This window comes from Heteronotia binoei, chromosome 8, assembly GCF_032191835.1.
Source record: "Heteronotia binoei isolate CCM8104 ecotype False Entrance Well chromosome 8, APGP_CSIRO_Hbin_v1, whole genome shotgun sequence".
NCBI classification, from domain to species: domain Eukaryota; kingdom Metazoa; phylum Chordata; class Lepidosauria; order Squamata; family Gekkonidae; genus Heteronotia; species Heteronotia binoei.
The window spans coordinates 43544186-43558375 of record NC_083230.1 but is presented as its reverse complement, the minus strand read 5'-3'; the positions used below and the strand labels follow the sequence as shown (position 1 = coordinate 43558375).

General features: G+C 41.8%; 1 protein-coding gene across 2 annotated transcripts in view; it reads right to left on the bottom strand.

Annotated features, from left to right (window-relative positions):
* The window catches only part of SLC16A7 (solute carrier family 16 member 7), a 219678-nt gene that overhangs the window by 11243 nt on the left and 194245 nt on the right, over positions 1 to 14190 (bottom strand). For both annotated transcript variants that reach the window (XM_060244967.1, XM_060244968.1), the window contains exon 4: positions 4318 to 5130. In XM_060244967.1, coding sequence (XP_060100950.1) covers positions 4318 to 5130 — 813 coding nt within the window. The remainder of the gene's footprint in view (positions 1 to 4317; positions 5131 to 14190) is intronic.

Genomic DNA, 14190 nt, shown 5'->3' with positions numbered 1-14190 from the left:
AGATGACGCATCTTTTGACTTTGACTTCTTGATCTTAGACTTCTTTGAAGGTGGCTCTGAGGAGCTCCTCAGAACCAGCATCGATTTTGACACTGGAGAAGTTGACAGGTTAGACAGTGACCCTGAGGGTATTGATCCAACTGAGAGAGTTTGGGCCCTGCCCTCCAGTTCCTCAATTGTCCTGGGCCCATGGGATGCTGCCTGTCTCTTAGGGGTAGCCCACCAGAGCCAAGGGGACCTCAAACTCGATATACCAAAAGGGATGCTTGTCAGAATACAAGCCAAGAGAGAACACTCCTCTCTTTCTTTCTCTGTGTAACAGCACAGAGACATGCCACAGCCTGATTTTGATTACAACAGAGGCAGTTTCCTGATCTGTTTACTCTCTGCCTTTCAGCTGAGTGATAAGATTATGAGTTCCACTGGTAAGCAGTATCCTGTCTCAGTCTTTGACCATCTGATTAAGGGGCCACCTTTCTTACTCATTGCTGCAACTCAACCTTTGTCTCTTCTACTGCTTGGTCATGTCTGACACCTGGATCTCTGCTACTAACTTCTGTGTTTACCTTTCCTCAGGGTATCACCCTAATTTAATTTATCTCCAAAAATCCCCTTCTGAGTTATTTGCACCTATCCAGGTAAACATTACTGAGCCAGCATTGTTATTGTGCCCACCTAGAAACTCACTAATTAATCTCATCAACGATCATTCTGGTCACCATACTGACAGGAGAGTCTCCAGCCCTCCAAAATCCTATATAAATTAGGTCTAAAACTCACTACGGTGTGCATTCTGTAAGGCACCTTCATACAGTCTGTGCCCCTGTTTGTCATGAGCCCTGATGAGGAGGAGCTGGAAGGGTTAACAGACCTGGAAGAGTTGCCAGCCAGTTCCTCAGCTGAACAAACAGCAGCTGGCCCATCAATCACTCTCCAGGCACCAGTGTCAGTTGCTGACGATCAATCTCCTCTAAGCTCTCCTCCTCCCATCTCAAGAGTTCAAAGCAGGCTCTGGAAAGAACTTTCAGAGTGGAGACATGAGGCACGCCAATGCTTCAGATCTCTCAGCCCTGAGTTCTAGCAAAGTCACTGCCACCCAGAGAGCAGGCTGATTGAGACTCCCATATAGCTCCCACCCAGGACCTGGTAACCTTGTGGAAGCAACGTCTATTCCCTGGCTTGCATCCATGCTCCTTCCTGATCCTGATCTGCTTGATTTCCTTGGCACCCTGACCTTTTAGCTTTTGGACATTGACTTCTGATTCCAGTTAGTGATTCTGCATTGGTGACTTGGCTCCTGCTTGACTTCCTGGACTTTGACCTTGGACTGGCTTTGGACTCCTGCCTGCCTGCACCTGAGAACGTGACACCCTTACTCTTTGTAATTGAGTCTATTAAATGTGTCACATCGGTTGTACACATTCTTCTCTCTATTTTCTTCTTGTTACATGGATGTTCATTCTTCAGGATCAGGTAGCATTATCCGTTCTAATTCTTATGCCTCCCTGTCGACCAAACCTTATATTCCTAGCCCTTGATTGAATGTATTATATGCTTGTGTGTATGTTTATATCCTTTATACATATTTCTAGTAAACCATTATAAATTATATTTGATCTGGAGTGTTTTTCTTAATTGGGACTGGACCTTCATATCATAGGTGAGATTCACGCTCCTAACTGGCTCTACCAAGTCTTCTAGTTATTTCCCATGTAATAATAAGGAGACTCAAGTATTTCCTGTAAAAGTCCGAGATAGCTGGTCTTTCTCTGGGGCCCCCAGTGCTCTTTCCTGCAGTCAAGAAGCTCTCTCTTGACATGCCTTCAGAGTCAACAAGTGGAAGATATTATAGCCAGCCACAATGTGCGACTCATCAAGGCAAGTCAGATAACATTCATGGTTATCTGACTGTGCCATCTTTGTGCTGCACTCACTATGCTCTTTAAAAACTGTCATTTAGATCAAAGGGACAATATTTTTACCAATTCAGCAATCTGAAGAGATTTAAAGAGCCAATGAAATATGTCATTTTTCTATGGTGGCAAAGTTCTAAGACTAAGAGAAGGAGCACCTTTGTCACGTGCCAGTTTAGGTAGGAAAACTCTGGCTCATGTAGGAGAGAAAGGGGAGCATTCCAGAGTCTGGAAAGAGCTAGAAATCCTTCGAATTTTCTCCATGGCTGGCATGCACAAGCATGGACTCATACAGGACTGCACAGAAGCCACAACTATGCTGTTACAAATGGCTTAGAATTCTCACAGCACATAGAAGTTCAAGAGTGAACAACACCATCTTAAGTAAAGTTTACTCATACCCTTCCTAGCTTTGGATCACACTGTTCATTTTTTTCAGCTGAGAGATCTATTTTCCTTCTTTCTCTAAAATTGCCTTGAAAAGGATTCCACAATAGGCAGTTTTGATTTTCTTTTGAGAAAACAGTGGCAACCTCCCTTGTAATTGTAACTTGGGAATCAAGTCTATTTTATGTTCACCACAGATGATCCCCCCCCCCAAAGATTGACTTTATAATTTTCTTGTTCAGCAAATTTTCTGGATCTGAGGAATGAATTTCAAACTTGTTGCTTGTTTCAAAATGAAGGAACAAAATCAAAGGTGCATTAGCAACTATTTTATAGGAAATAATGCTGGAAGGACTGGTAATTGTTAAATTAGGAGACAATTCTATCCACTAGGTGGCATTCTGAGAGCTTGACTAATCAGTTTTCATCCTGAACATAATTTTTTCCCATTGCAGTTCAAAGATATGTATACTATGTACAAGTACAATATCAAGTACATTATCAAGTACAATATGCTTATTCAACAGCTGCAACGCAAGAAAAATTCAAGATGGCAGAAGACCCAAGAAGACATGATGCCAACCTACTCAGAGAATACCTCAACAGGGACATTCAAGGTGATACCAGATGGGTAGGCTTCAAGCCATCCCAAAATGGAGTGCCCCAGAGCTTCCGGACAGCACTCAGAAAAGGTGTAGGCTGTGGGTGCCCAGGGAGCGTCTGGAATGTTCTCGCATCCCATCTGCAGCTCCTCGGGTGCTTCCCGGCTTTCTGGATGGCCGGGGAGGCACCTCAGAGGTGCCCCAGTGAAAAGAGACCACTTTGAAAGTGGTGCCTTTTTGAGCCTGCTCCCGGCAAGCCAGGGGCAGGACCAGGGTGGTACAGGAGGCAGATGTGCGTGTGTGGATGCACTTTTTTGATTCGCCTGCCTCCACTCCCCCAGGCAGCTTTAAACATCCATCTGCTTTCACCTTCAGAGACTTCAGTTGAGATGAGCAAAAGTAATATAGCTATTTCAGAAGCAATCAAACCAACATGATTTGCTTTTAGAATTAAATCAGTTTTTCATTGGGGATATCTCTAATCATTAGTGATCTGCATTTACTGTTCAATACACACACACAGGACTTTTTTTCTAGCAGGAATTCCTTTGCATATTAGGCCACACACCCTTCATGTAGCCAGTCCTCCTGGAGCTTACAATAGGCCCTGTACTAAGAGCCCTTTAAGTTCTCGGAGTATTGGCTACATCAGGGGGTGTGGCCTAATATGCAAAGGAGTTCCTGCAACAAAAAGGCCCTGAGCACACATATACACAAGAAATTGTAAAAGCTCTGTGGCCTTCAAATTTATTTTGGTTTCAAGTGCCTTTGTCTGAGGCAGATATAATATCATCAAATACTTTGGAACAATCTCTAGCCTTTCACATTCAAAGTGTTAACAATTAGAACATTCACAGTGATAAAATAAGTCATTTTGCTTAAGGATATTGAGGAAGCTGGAAGGCTAAATTCTGAGATACTGGTTAAGCATACAAAATTGGGCAGATTAAAAAGTAGGGAGCTTGGAGTATGGCACTGGAGAAGGTACAGAACTAAGGAGAACCTGAGGTGAAAGTAGGGATGAGAGAAAGGCTGTTTACTGCTTGCTGAAAGGCAGCTAAGAATGATGATGGCACGCTGATGGAAGAGCAGTGCAGGTACACTGAGGAATAGAACCTAAAAGAAAAATTGGGAAGGGGGAGTTTTAGAAACCTGAAGGCTAGAGATACATAGTTTGATGTTGGGGGGGGGGCAGTACCTCTGCACAATGCCCACAAGCAGGAATAATTATATGCTGTTGGTCAAAAGGAAAGGCACAGAGAAAGATGCTGGAGGGAATTAGCCATAGCTCATAAAGCAAAGGGATATGGATCTGAATGATATGAATATGAATGAAATTTCTCAGGATGCAAATGATTGGGCATAAGTCTATAATATTAATAAAACAAATATACAATCATCATTATCATACTTACCTCCCAAAGGAGGGCCCAAAAGAACCGGACAGCACTCCACAATTGTAACAAGTCCTACAGCACTGGAGAATCTTGCAGCTCCAACGAGATCCATCAATGTCTCAAAAAGAACGCTGCTGACCATTCCAAATGCAAGTCCAAAAAGTACAGCATACACAACCAGGCCGGTATAGTTTTTGGCCAGCGGGCACAGGATGTGGCAGACCCCATTGTACATGACAGCAAAACTAAAAAAATATTGGATTTTGGGCCGGATGTATTTTGAGTTTGCAAGTAGACCCATTGATGGCCTAGCAAACATATCTACAAAAGCCAGGATAGAGAGTAAAAAAGCTGCTGAATATTCATCAATCCCCTTGTGCTTGGCATAGGGAGCCAGGAACACAATTGGGGCAAAGAAGCCAAGAAACATAATAACATTCCCAGACAAATAAATGAGAAACCCTCTGTGTTTGAAGAGGGTTAAATCTAAGTATTTGTTGATAGTTTGCCAAACAGATTTCTTGTCATTTTTGTGCAAAACAGAGTCTTCTTTTGCCTTCTCCACATCTTTTTTAATAGCAGGAGCTAGTTTTGGTCCAACAGGCCTCATTAGTGACCCGGCCACACAGCAGTTCAGGAGAAGACCTCCCAAAATGAGAAAGCTTCCCTTCCAGCCAAAAGCATTAAAAAGAAACTGATTAAGAGGTGCAAGAGTACTCAGAAATACAGGACTTCCAGCCATGGCCAATCCATTAGCAATGGGACGCTTTTTATAAAAATACTTGCCAATCATCGTCAAGGCAGGCTGCAAGTTGAAAGCTAAGCCCAAACCTAAAGAACAGTGAAGAGAACACAGCGTTACTACATAAAAACTTTCTACTATAATCAAGCAAAAATTATCTTCCTACTCAAACCCAAATGTCACACAGTAATTCCCAAGACAGATAAAAGAACCCATCAGCATTGCCAAATAAATTTGAACATTCATTGCTTTGCATGTCTTTTAATGTCACTTATATGCCACACAAAATTTCCGTCATTTCCCTCTATTGCAGTGCCATAAAAGGAAAAGCTTTAGCAATGTTTGATCCATGTTACAGAGTAATGGGGGAACAATGATATTAAGACCTTGAGCATAGTGTTTCTGTATTTTTACTAAGCCATAATCCAATTTGCTCTTGGTTCATGTCACAGAAGTTACTAAATGTCACCTTCTCTACAAAAATGGTAGATTTTAGAAGTACAAATCCTTTGCCTTTAGCTTTACTTAAAATTGAATAGACATACATAGAGCAACATACATGAACCATTGCACAAAATGCTGTCCTCACACATACCACTACAGCTCTTGAGATTCCCATAGAGGAGAGAGGCTTACACAGACATTTCAGACTAGTATCTTATTTTGTGCAGAATCCCTGCAGCAGAATGCAAGGAATTGGCTGAGATACACACACAGCTATCTGCCTTCAGTAATCATATAGCCAAGTTGCATTAGGTAACAGAAGAGAATTAGCTCTCATCTCAGCAAGCATTCCTCCCTTGCCTTCATCTATGGGTGCTACCTTTTCAATTTCTGATAATAAATTGTATTTATGCATCAGTTACACCATTAATTAATTAAGAACTGGAATACTCTAGTAGACAATTTGTTGAACTGCAAAGACTGTAATATGATGCCGCTGTGAAATATACTAATGCAAGTAGAGGATCTGCAATAACTTGCAGGAGGCATCTCATTCTTCCCCTCCTCAGCTGTTTCCTCTTTTCTTTCCCTGAAAACCCCCATAATATCTCCCCTTTTCCTGCATCCTTCTCTCCTTCCGACCCATTAACCAACCCTACCCTGTCTTCAGCTTTCCCTCCTTCCTTCCCCCTGGCAGTATCTGCCTAGAAAGACTTTGGTCCAATTGCATTGAGCTGGGGCCAGGTACACCATGTTGGCCTCCAGCCTGGTCCCAGTTTTGCAGTGTCAGTTTTTGAGCCTGGTTGTGTTGTGTCAAGCACCAGGCTAGGTCCAGTTGCATGGTGGGAAACCTGCTGGGACTTGTGGGGAGGCATCTCATTTTCCTTTGTATCCCCATCCCCATACTATTTCCTCTTTCCCTGCTTCTGGCAACCCCCATATCCTCACTTTCCCCTGCTTCCATCTCTCCATCTTCAGATATATTTATTATTTTCTTCCTTTATATAACATCTTTCTCCACAACACAAACTCAGATCAGCTTATATAATTCTTCTTTCTATCATTTTAACCTTCACAACAATACTGTGAAGTAAGTTAGGCTGAAAACATCTAACAGGCTCAAGATCACCTGATAAGATCAATAGTAGAATGGGGATCTGACTCTGTGGCTGGTAACAGATGGCCAGTTTAGGGCGGCTTGCAGCTGCCCTGAACAAAGCCGGCCTGAAGAAGAGCGTCCCGGAGCTTCCTGACGGTGCCGCAGGAAGGGGCAGGCCTTGGGCGGCCGGGGAGCATCTGGAATGCTCCCGCATCCTGTTAGAGGCTCCCGGATGCTCCCTGGATGCCTCCCAGCTTTCCAGATGGCTGGGAGGTGCCTCAGAGGCACTGCAGTGAAAAGGTACCACTTTGAAAGTGGTATTTTTCGAGCCGGCTCCCAGCCAGCCTGCGACAGGACCGGGGAGAGACAGGGACGGCAGACAGATGTGCGTGTGTAGATGCATTTTTTTGGTCTACCTGCCTCCCGTGCGGCTTTAAACGCCCATCTGTTCTCACCCTGGGTCTCTCTGATCCTAGTCTGAAATTCTAACTACTACACCACACTAGCAATCATGGGGTGGTTGCTGTTAAACAGTAGACCTAAGTGAGTCATGCAAGTTGTGTGGTAGCAATTTGCCTAGCAGTTGCTGGTGGGCATGGCTTCAATGAGTTCTCTCTTAAAAGCCAAAACAGCACTGGAAAGGGCCCTCTACCTTCCCCTGCCCTTTACTGACAGAAATCAAGGCTTGAAGACTGGAAATACTTGTAAAATCTACTGTGGGCACTAGTTTCTAAAAGTTACAGGCACTGCTTCTATTATTTTCTTGGCGGGGTTAACCCTGCATTTAAAAAAAAAAAGATTTCAGAAACATGGGGAGATTTTCAGGTTTGTTGAAAGATCTGTTCATGGCTACCAGCCTCAAGTATCCAAAAATTTGGCCACATTGAGAATTAGAGATGATGGCTTTTTCCTGACCGCTACCTTGCTGGAAGAAGTCATTCCCATTCCTTATCAGTTTGGGTCCCTTCCTGTCATGGCACTGGTCATCTCACAGCAACCCCCCCCCCCCTAATCTCTCTCACTGATGAATCTCTGCTTCTCCAGGACAGGTAAAAGTATAACCCCATCAACAATATCTCCTGCTAATGCAAAAGTCTCTGTCTGTGTTGTTATCTTGTATGATTGAAATTTTCCCCAATAAGTCAGTTGAGCTCTGGGAAGAAAGCGGGAAAAGTGTGCTGCTGAAAGGGTGATTGTTTGTCTTTTCAGAACTGCCTTTTCTTAACAGCTGGGGGAAATTAGCTGGGTGCTACTCTGTGGGAGGAGAGAGTCTGATTTTGTGTGGTTGCTGGGGAACTGCTGTTTGTTTTGAGAGGTGATTGTTGCTGATTGGGAGTGTCTGTGTTGCCTGAGGTTGACTGCTGGCTCCACCCTCTGCATTTATAAGGCTGTACCTCACCAGAGGCACAAACGTTTGGTGCAAGCCAAAAAGCAAGAGCTAAAGGCTCTTGGCCTGGGGGCTCTATAAGAAGCCAGAAGAACCAGGAAGCATGGGCCCTAGTCTCCTTGTCTTCCCAATAAAGTAAGTAAATTTTCCACAAGGAGAGCCACATAACCACAAAAGGTATTAAAGGGAGGATTGTATATTTAAAAAAAGCAATTATGAAGATAGAATGCCAGCAGGGGGTTGGGAGCTTTCCAGTGTTTTGCAGTGAGTGTCACATGTATGACTATCTGCCCACTGGACAGAAGTCTTGGTGTGTGCTTGGTGCAAGGAGCTCCTGATCCTCAGGGAACGAGTTCATACCCTTGAGGCCAAGGTGGCTGACCTGACAAAGCAGAGACAGTCTATTAGGCACTTGGAGAAGACTTTTGGGGACATGTTAGATGTGTCCCACTCTGAAAATGGAAGCCCTGCTGCTGCCAGGGAGTATGAGGGTTGAGAGGGAACAGGGCACCATGCTGAGGATAAGGAGAATGTGTCCTCAGAAGGGACCTCTTCTTCAGTTGTGGGGACCTTGTGAGGACATTGTGCCTTTGTGGTGATACAGTACCTTACAGCAGTGCTATCTTATCTTATCTTATCTTATCTTATCTTATCTTATTGCTACTGCCATCATTTAAATTTGGGCCTATAACTGGTTACTTGATATGCTGTGACCTTTTCGCCAGTGGTGCATTTTATTTATTGTTTTATTGTTTTTACTGTTTAATTTTAATGTGGTGTTTTAACTTTGTTCTGTGGGTTTTTATTGTTATTATACGTTGTGATCTGCCTTGAGCCTGGATACAGGAAAAGGCGGCATATAAGTCTACAAAATAAATAAATAAATAGTTGGTGAGCAGGTATCCTTTCACACCATCCCTAGGCAGGGACGGAGGGGTTTTTTTGGTAGTTGGTGATTCGATCCTTAGACAAGTAGACAGCTGGGTGGCAAAACCATGTACTGACCGAATGGTGACTTGCATACCTGGTGCGAAGGTTGTGGACATTACGCATGTTCTAGATAGGCTGATAGATCGTACTGGGAAGGAGCCAGTGGTCATGATACATGTCGGCACCAATGATGTTGGGAAATGTAGTCATGAGGTCCTGGAGGAAAAATTTAGGCTGCTAGGCAGGAGACTCAAGGCCAGGACCTTCAAGGTAGTCTTCTCAGAAGTGCTACCTGTTCCATGTGCAGGGCAGGAGAGACAGGAACAAATTCAGAGTCTCAATGCATGGATGAGAGGATGGTGTAGGGAGGAAGGGATCAAGTTTGTTAGGCACTGGGATGCGTTTTGGAAAAAGCGGAAGCTGTACTAAAGAAACTGTTTCCACTTGTCCCCAGAAGGAACGAAGCTGCTGGCACTTAAAATCAAAAAAGTGGCAGAGCAGTTTTTAAAACTGAATCTTGTGGGAAAGCCAACAGGAGATGAACTGTCTTTGGTTTGGGATGACTTATCTCAGATGATAAGTTAGCTTTTACTTTTCTACTCATCAATGGATTAGAGTTGTCCACTGAGATTATGACAAACAGTATGGACTGCCTGGCAAAGCCTCAGGGTAGCAGGGGCAAGGTTGTGGGCCTAAATTGCCTGGGAAATTATAGATGTTTATATACAAATGCTAGAAGTGCCCAAGGTAAAATCAGGGTGTTGGAATGCTTAAACTTAGGGAAAGATATTGACATTGTGGGTATTTCAGAAATTTGGTGGAATTAGCAGAATCAGTGGAACACAATGATTCCTGGATATAAATTATATCAGAAGGATATGGAGGAAAGAGTTGGAGGTGGGGTGGCTCTGTATGTCAGAGAGGGTATACAGTCCAGTAAGATTAAGAAGGTAAGAGAATTAGATTCGCTTCCAGAAATGCTTTGGGTCGAAATAGTGGGCTCATAAGGAATTTTAACTCAGGGAGTTTGTGATTGCCCACTGAATCAAAAGATAGAGGATGATTATAAAATGATGAAAAAATTAAAGATAGTGGCTAAACATAAAAACTGTGTCATAATAGATGATTTTAACTACCCGCACATTGATTGGGTCAATATGTATTCCAGTCCGGAGAAAGAAATTGAGTTTCTAGACACTCTCAATGACTGTGCTATGGAGCAGATGGTCACAGAACCTATCAGGGGTGGGGTGACCCTGGACTTGCTCCTTAGTAATACCCAAGACATGGTGAGAGATGTAAAAGTGATTGCACCACATGGGAGAAGGGACCATAATGTTGATTTCACCATTTGTATAAATAGGGAGTTGCCCAAAAAGACACAAATAGGGATGTGCATTCAGCTAAACCAAGCCAAAAAAACCCCCAAACCTGAAAACCACATTTTAAGAAGGATATAGGCAAGCTGGAACGGGTCCAGAGGAGGGCAACAAAGATGGTGAGGGGTCTGGAGACTCAGGCCTATGAGGAAAAGTTAAAGGAGCTGGGTATGTTTAGGCTTATGAGGAAAGGTTAAAGGCCTATGAGGAAAGGTTAAAGGAGCTGGGTATGTTTAGCCTGGAGAGGAGGTAGCTGAGTACATGAAGAGCTGTCATATAGAGGATAGTGCAGAATTGTTTTCTGTTGCCCCAGAAGATAGGATCAGAACCAATGGGTTGAAATTAATCAGTAGAGTTTCTAGCTCAACATTAGGAAGAACCTCCTGACAGTTAGAGTGGTTCCTCAGTGGAACAGTCTTTCTCAGAAGGTTGTGGGCTCTTGTTTCGGAAAAATTTTCATTTGTAATCCCCCCCCCCCCCAAAAAAAAAAAAAATGTCTGGAGACCTCTTAATATCATAACCTAAAATTCTTGACATTCTTTCTGAATCATTTGCCGAAATTGTTTTGCCTTTTCACAAGTCCACCACATATGGTAGAAAGAACCTTCATGTTTTTTACATTTCCAACATCTATCTGACACCTGATTGTTGATTTTTGCCAGTTTCTTTGGTGTCATATACCACCTGTATAACATTTTAAAGCAATTTTCTTTAATGTTATAACATGTCGATATCTTCATAGAGTTTTTCCATAAGTACTCCCATGACTCCATTTGTATTTCTTTATTTATATTAATCGCCCATTTTACTATTTGAGATTTAACTACTTCGTCCTCTGTAGACCATTTAAATAATAGTTTATAAATTTTTGAAATCAACTTTTCATTATCACCAAACAGCATCCTTTCCAATTCTGTTTGTTCTTGTCTTATACCTTCGCTTTTAATGTCCTGTTCTACCAAACTCTTTATTTGTTGCAATTGAAACCAACTGTATTTATACTGTAATTATTCAGCTGATTTAAGTTCCACCTTTGCTCCCTGTATTTTTAATAATTGTTTATATGTTATCCATATCCCTTCTTCAGTATCTAAAGATAGCTTTATTACTTCTGTTGGCACAATCCATAGTGGTTTTCTCTCATCTCTATACTTTTTATATTTTGACCAAGTATTTAACAAATTTCTTCTTATATAATGGTGTGAAAACAAACCATCCATCTTATTTTTCCATAATACATATAAGCATGCCAATCAAAAATATTTCCATGACCTTCTAGTACCAGTAGTTGTCTATTCAATATCATCATCCATTCCTTAATCCACACCAAACATACTGCATCATGGTAGAGCTTTAAATGAGGTAACTGGAAACCACCCCTTTCTTTTGCATCAGTCAAAATTTTCATTTTAATTCTTGGTTTTTCCCCGGCCCTTACAAATTCTGAAATCTTTATTTGCCATTTACTAAATATTTTATTATCCTTCACAATTGGAATTGTTTGAAATAGGAACATAATTCTTCGTAGAACATTCATTTTAATTGCAGAAATTCTGCCAAGCATAGACACGTTCAATTTATTCAATTTTATTAGATCTTAAGAACATAAGAGAAGCCATGTTGGATCAGGCCAATGGCCCATCCAGTGCAACATTCTGTCACGCAGTGGTCAAAAAAATTATACACATATATATAAACACTGGGGCTAATAGCCACTGATGGACCTCTGCTCCATATTTTTATCTAACCCACTCTTGAAGCTATCTATGTTTGTAGCCGCCACCACCTCCTGTGGCAGTGAATTCCACATGTTAATCACCCTTTGGCTGAAGGAGGACTTCCTTCTATCCGTTTTAACCTGACTGCTCAGCAATTTCATCAAATGCGCACAAGTTCTTGTATTGTGAGAAAGGGAGAAAAGTACTTCTTTCTCTACTTTCTCCATCCCATGCATTATCTTGTAAACCTCTATCATGTCACCCCGCAGTCGACATTTCTCCAAGCTAAAGAGCCCCAAGCGTTTTAACCTTTCTTCATAGGGAAAGTGTTCCAACCCTTTAATCATTCTAGTTGCCCTTTTCTGGACTTTTTCCAATGCTATAATATGCTTTTTGAGGTGCGGTGACCGGAATTGCACACAGTATTCCAAATGAGACCGCACCATCGATTTATACAGGGGCATTATGATACTTGCTGATTTGTTTTCAGTTCCCTTCCTAATAATTCCCAGCATAGCGTTGGCCTTTTTTATTGCAATCACACACTGTCTTGACATTTTCAGTGAGTTATCTACCACGACCACAAGATCTCTCTCTTGGTCAGTCTCTGCCACTTCACACCCCATCAACGTGTATTTGTAGCTGGGATTCTTGGCCCCAAGGTGCATTACTTTGCACTTGGCCACACTGAACCTCATCTGCCACGTTGACGCCCACTCACCCAGCCTCAACAGATCCCTTTGGAGTTCCTCACAATCCTCTCTGGTTCTCACCACCCTAAACAATTTAGTGTCATCTGCAAACTTGGCCACTTCACCGCTCACTCCCAACTCCAAATCATTTATGAACAAGTTAAAGAGCATGGGACCCAGTACCGAGCCCTGCGGCACCCCATTGCTTACCGTCCTCCACTGCGAAGACTGCCCATTTATACTCACTCTCTGCTTCCTATTAATTAGCCAACTTTTGATCCACAAGAGGACCTGTCCTTTTATTCCATGACTCTCGAGCTTTCTAAGGAGCCTATGATGAGGAACTTTATCAAAAGCTTTCTGGAAGTCAAGGAAAACAACATCTATTGGGTATCCTTTGTCCACATGTTTGTTCACTACCTCAAAGAACTGTAACAGGTTAGTGAGGCAAGATCTTCCCTTACAGAACCCATGCTGAGTCTTCCTCAATAACCCGTGTTCATCAATGTGCCTACTCATTCTGTCCTTGATAATGGTTTCTACCAACTTTTCCGGTATTGAAGTCAGACTGACTGGCCTGTAATTTCCCGGATCTCCTCTGGAACCCTTTTTAAAAATGGGGGTGACATCTTCATCAATCTTGCGCCAAAGTTTCTCATAATTCTTTTTATACAAGTCTATATTTTTCATAGTAATTTCCACACCCAAGTATTTTACGTTTGAAGCAACTTCACACTCAGTTACAATTTGTAATTCTTCCTGTTGGCTCCTTGTCATATTTTTACACAAATTTTTTTTGATTTTTTTTAATTTATATAGATACCTGCCAGTTCTCCATATTCTTGTATCTTACGAAGCAACAGTGGTGTTACATCTATGGGATTTTCATTAATAAACATTATATCATCAGCAAATGCTTTGTATTTATTAAAAAAACCCTTTTAATTTCAGGCCCTCTATTTCCTTATCTTCTTGTATTTGCATAAGCAAAATTTCTAAAGTCATTATAAATATCAATGGCAACAGAGAGCAACCTTGTCTTGTTCCTTTACTAGTTATTTTCCCATCAAATCTGCATTTCTACAAAGTTTTGCTTGTTCAGTATATAACGCCTTAACCATTCTAATAAAATCTTCTCCCAATCCCATTTTCTCCATCACTACAAACATAAAGTCCCAATTCAAATTATCAAAAGCTTTTTCTGCATCTGCAAAAAATAATGCCACTTCTTTTTCAGGGTGCTTTTCATAATATTCAACAATATCTATAAGAGTTCTAACATTGTCTCTGATTTGTCTCCTGGGAAGAAATCCTGCTTGCTCATCTTTGATAAAGTTATTCAGATGCTGTTTGAGTCGTTCTGCTAGTATCCTAGCAAATATCTTATAGTCATTATTAAGTAATGAAACTGGTCTATAATTTTTTACATTTGTGGTGTCTCTATTTTCCTTCGGTATCAACGAAATTACTGCTTCCTTCCATGTATTTGGTATTTTCCCC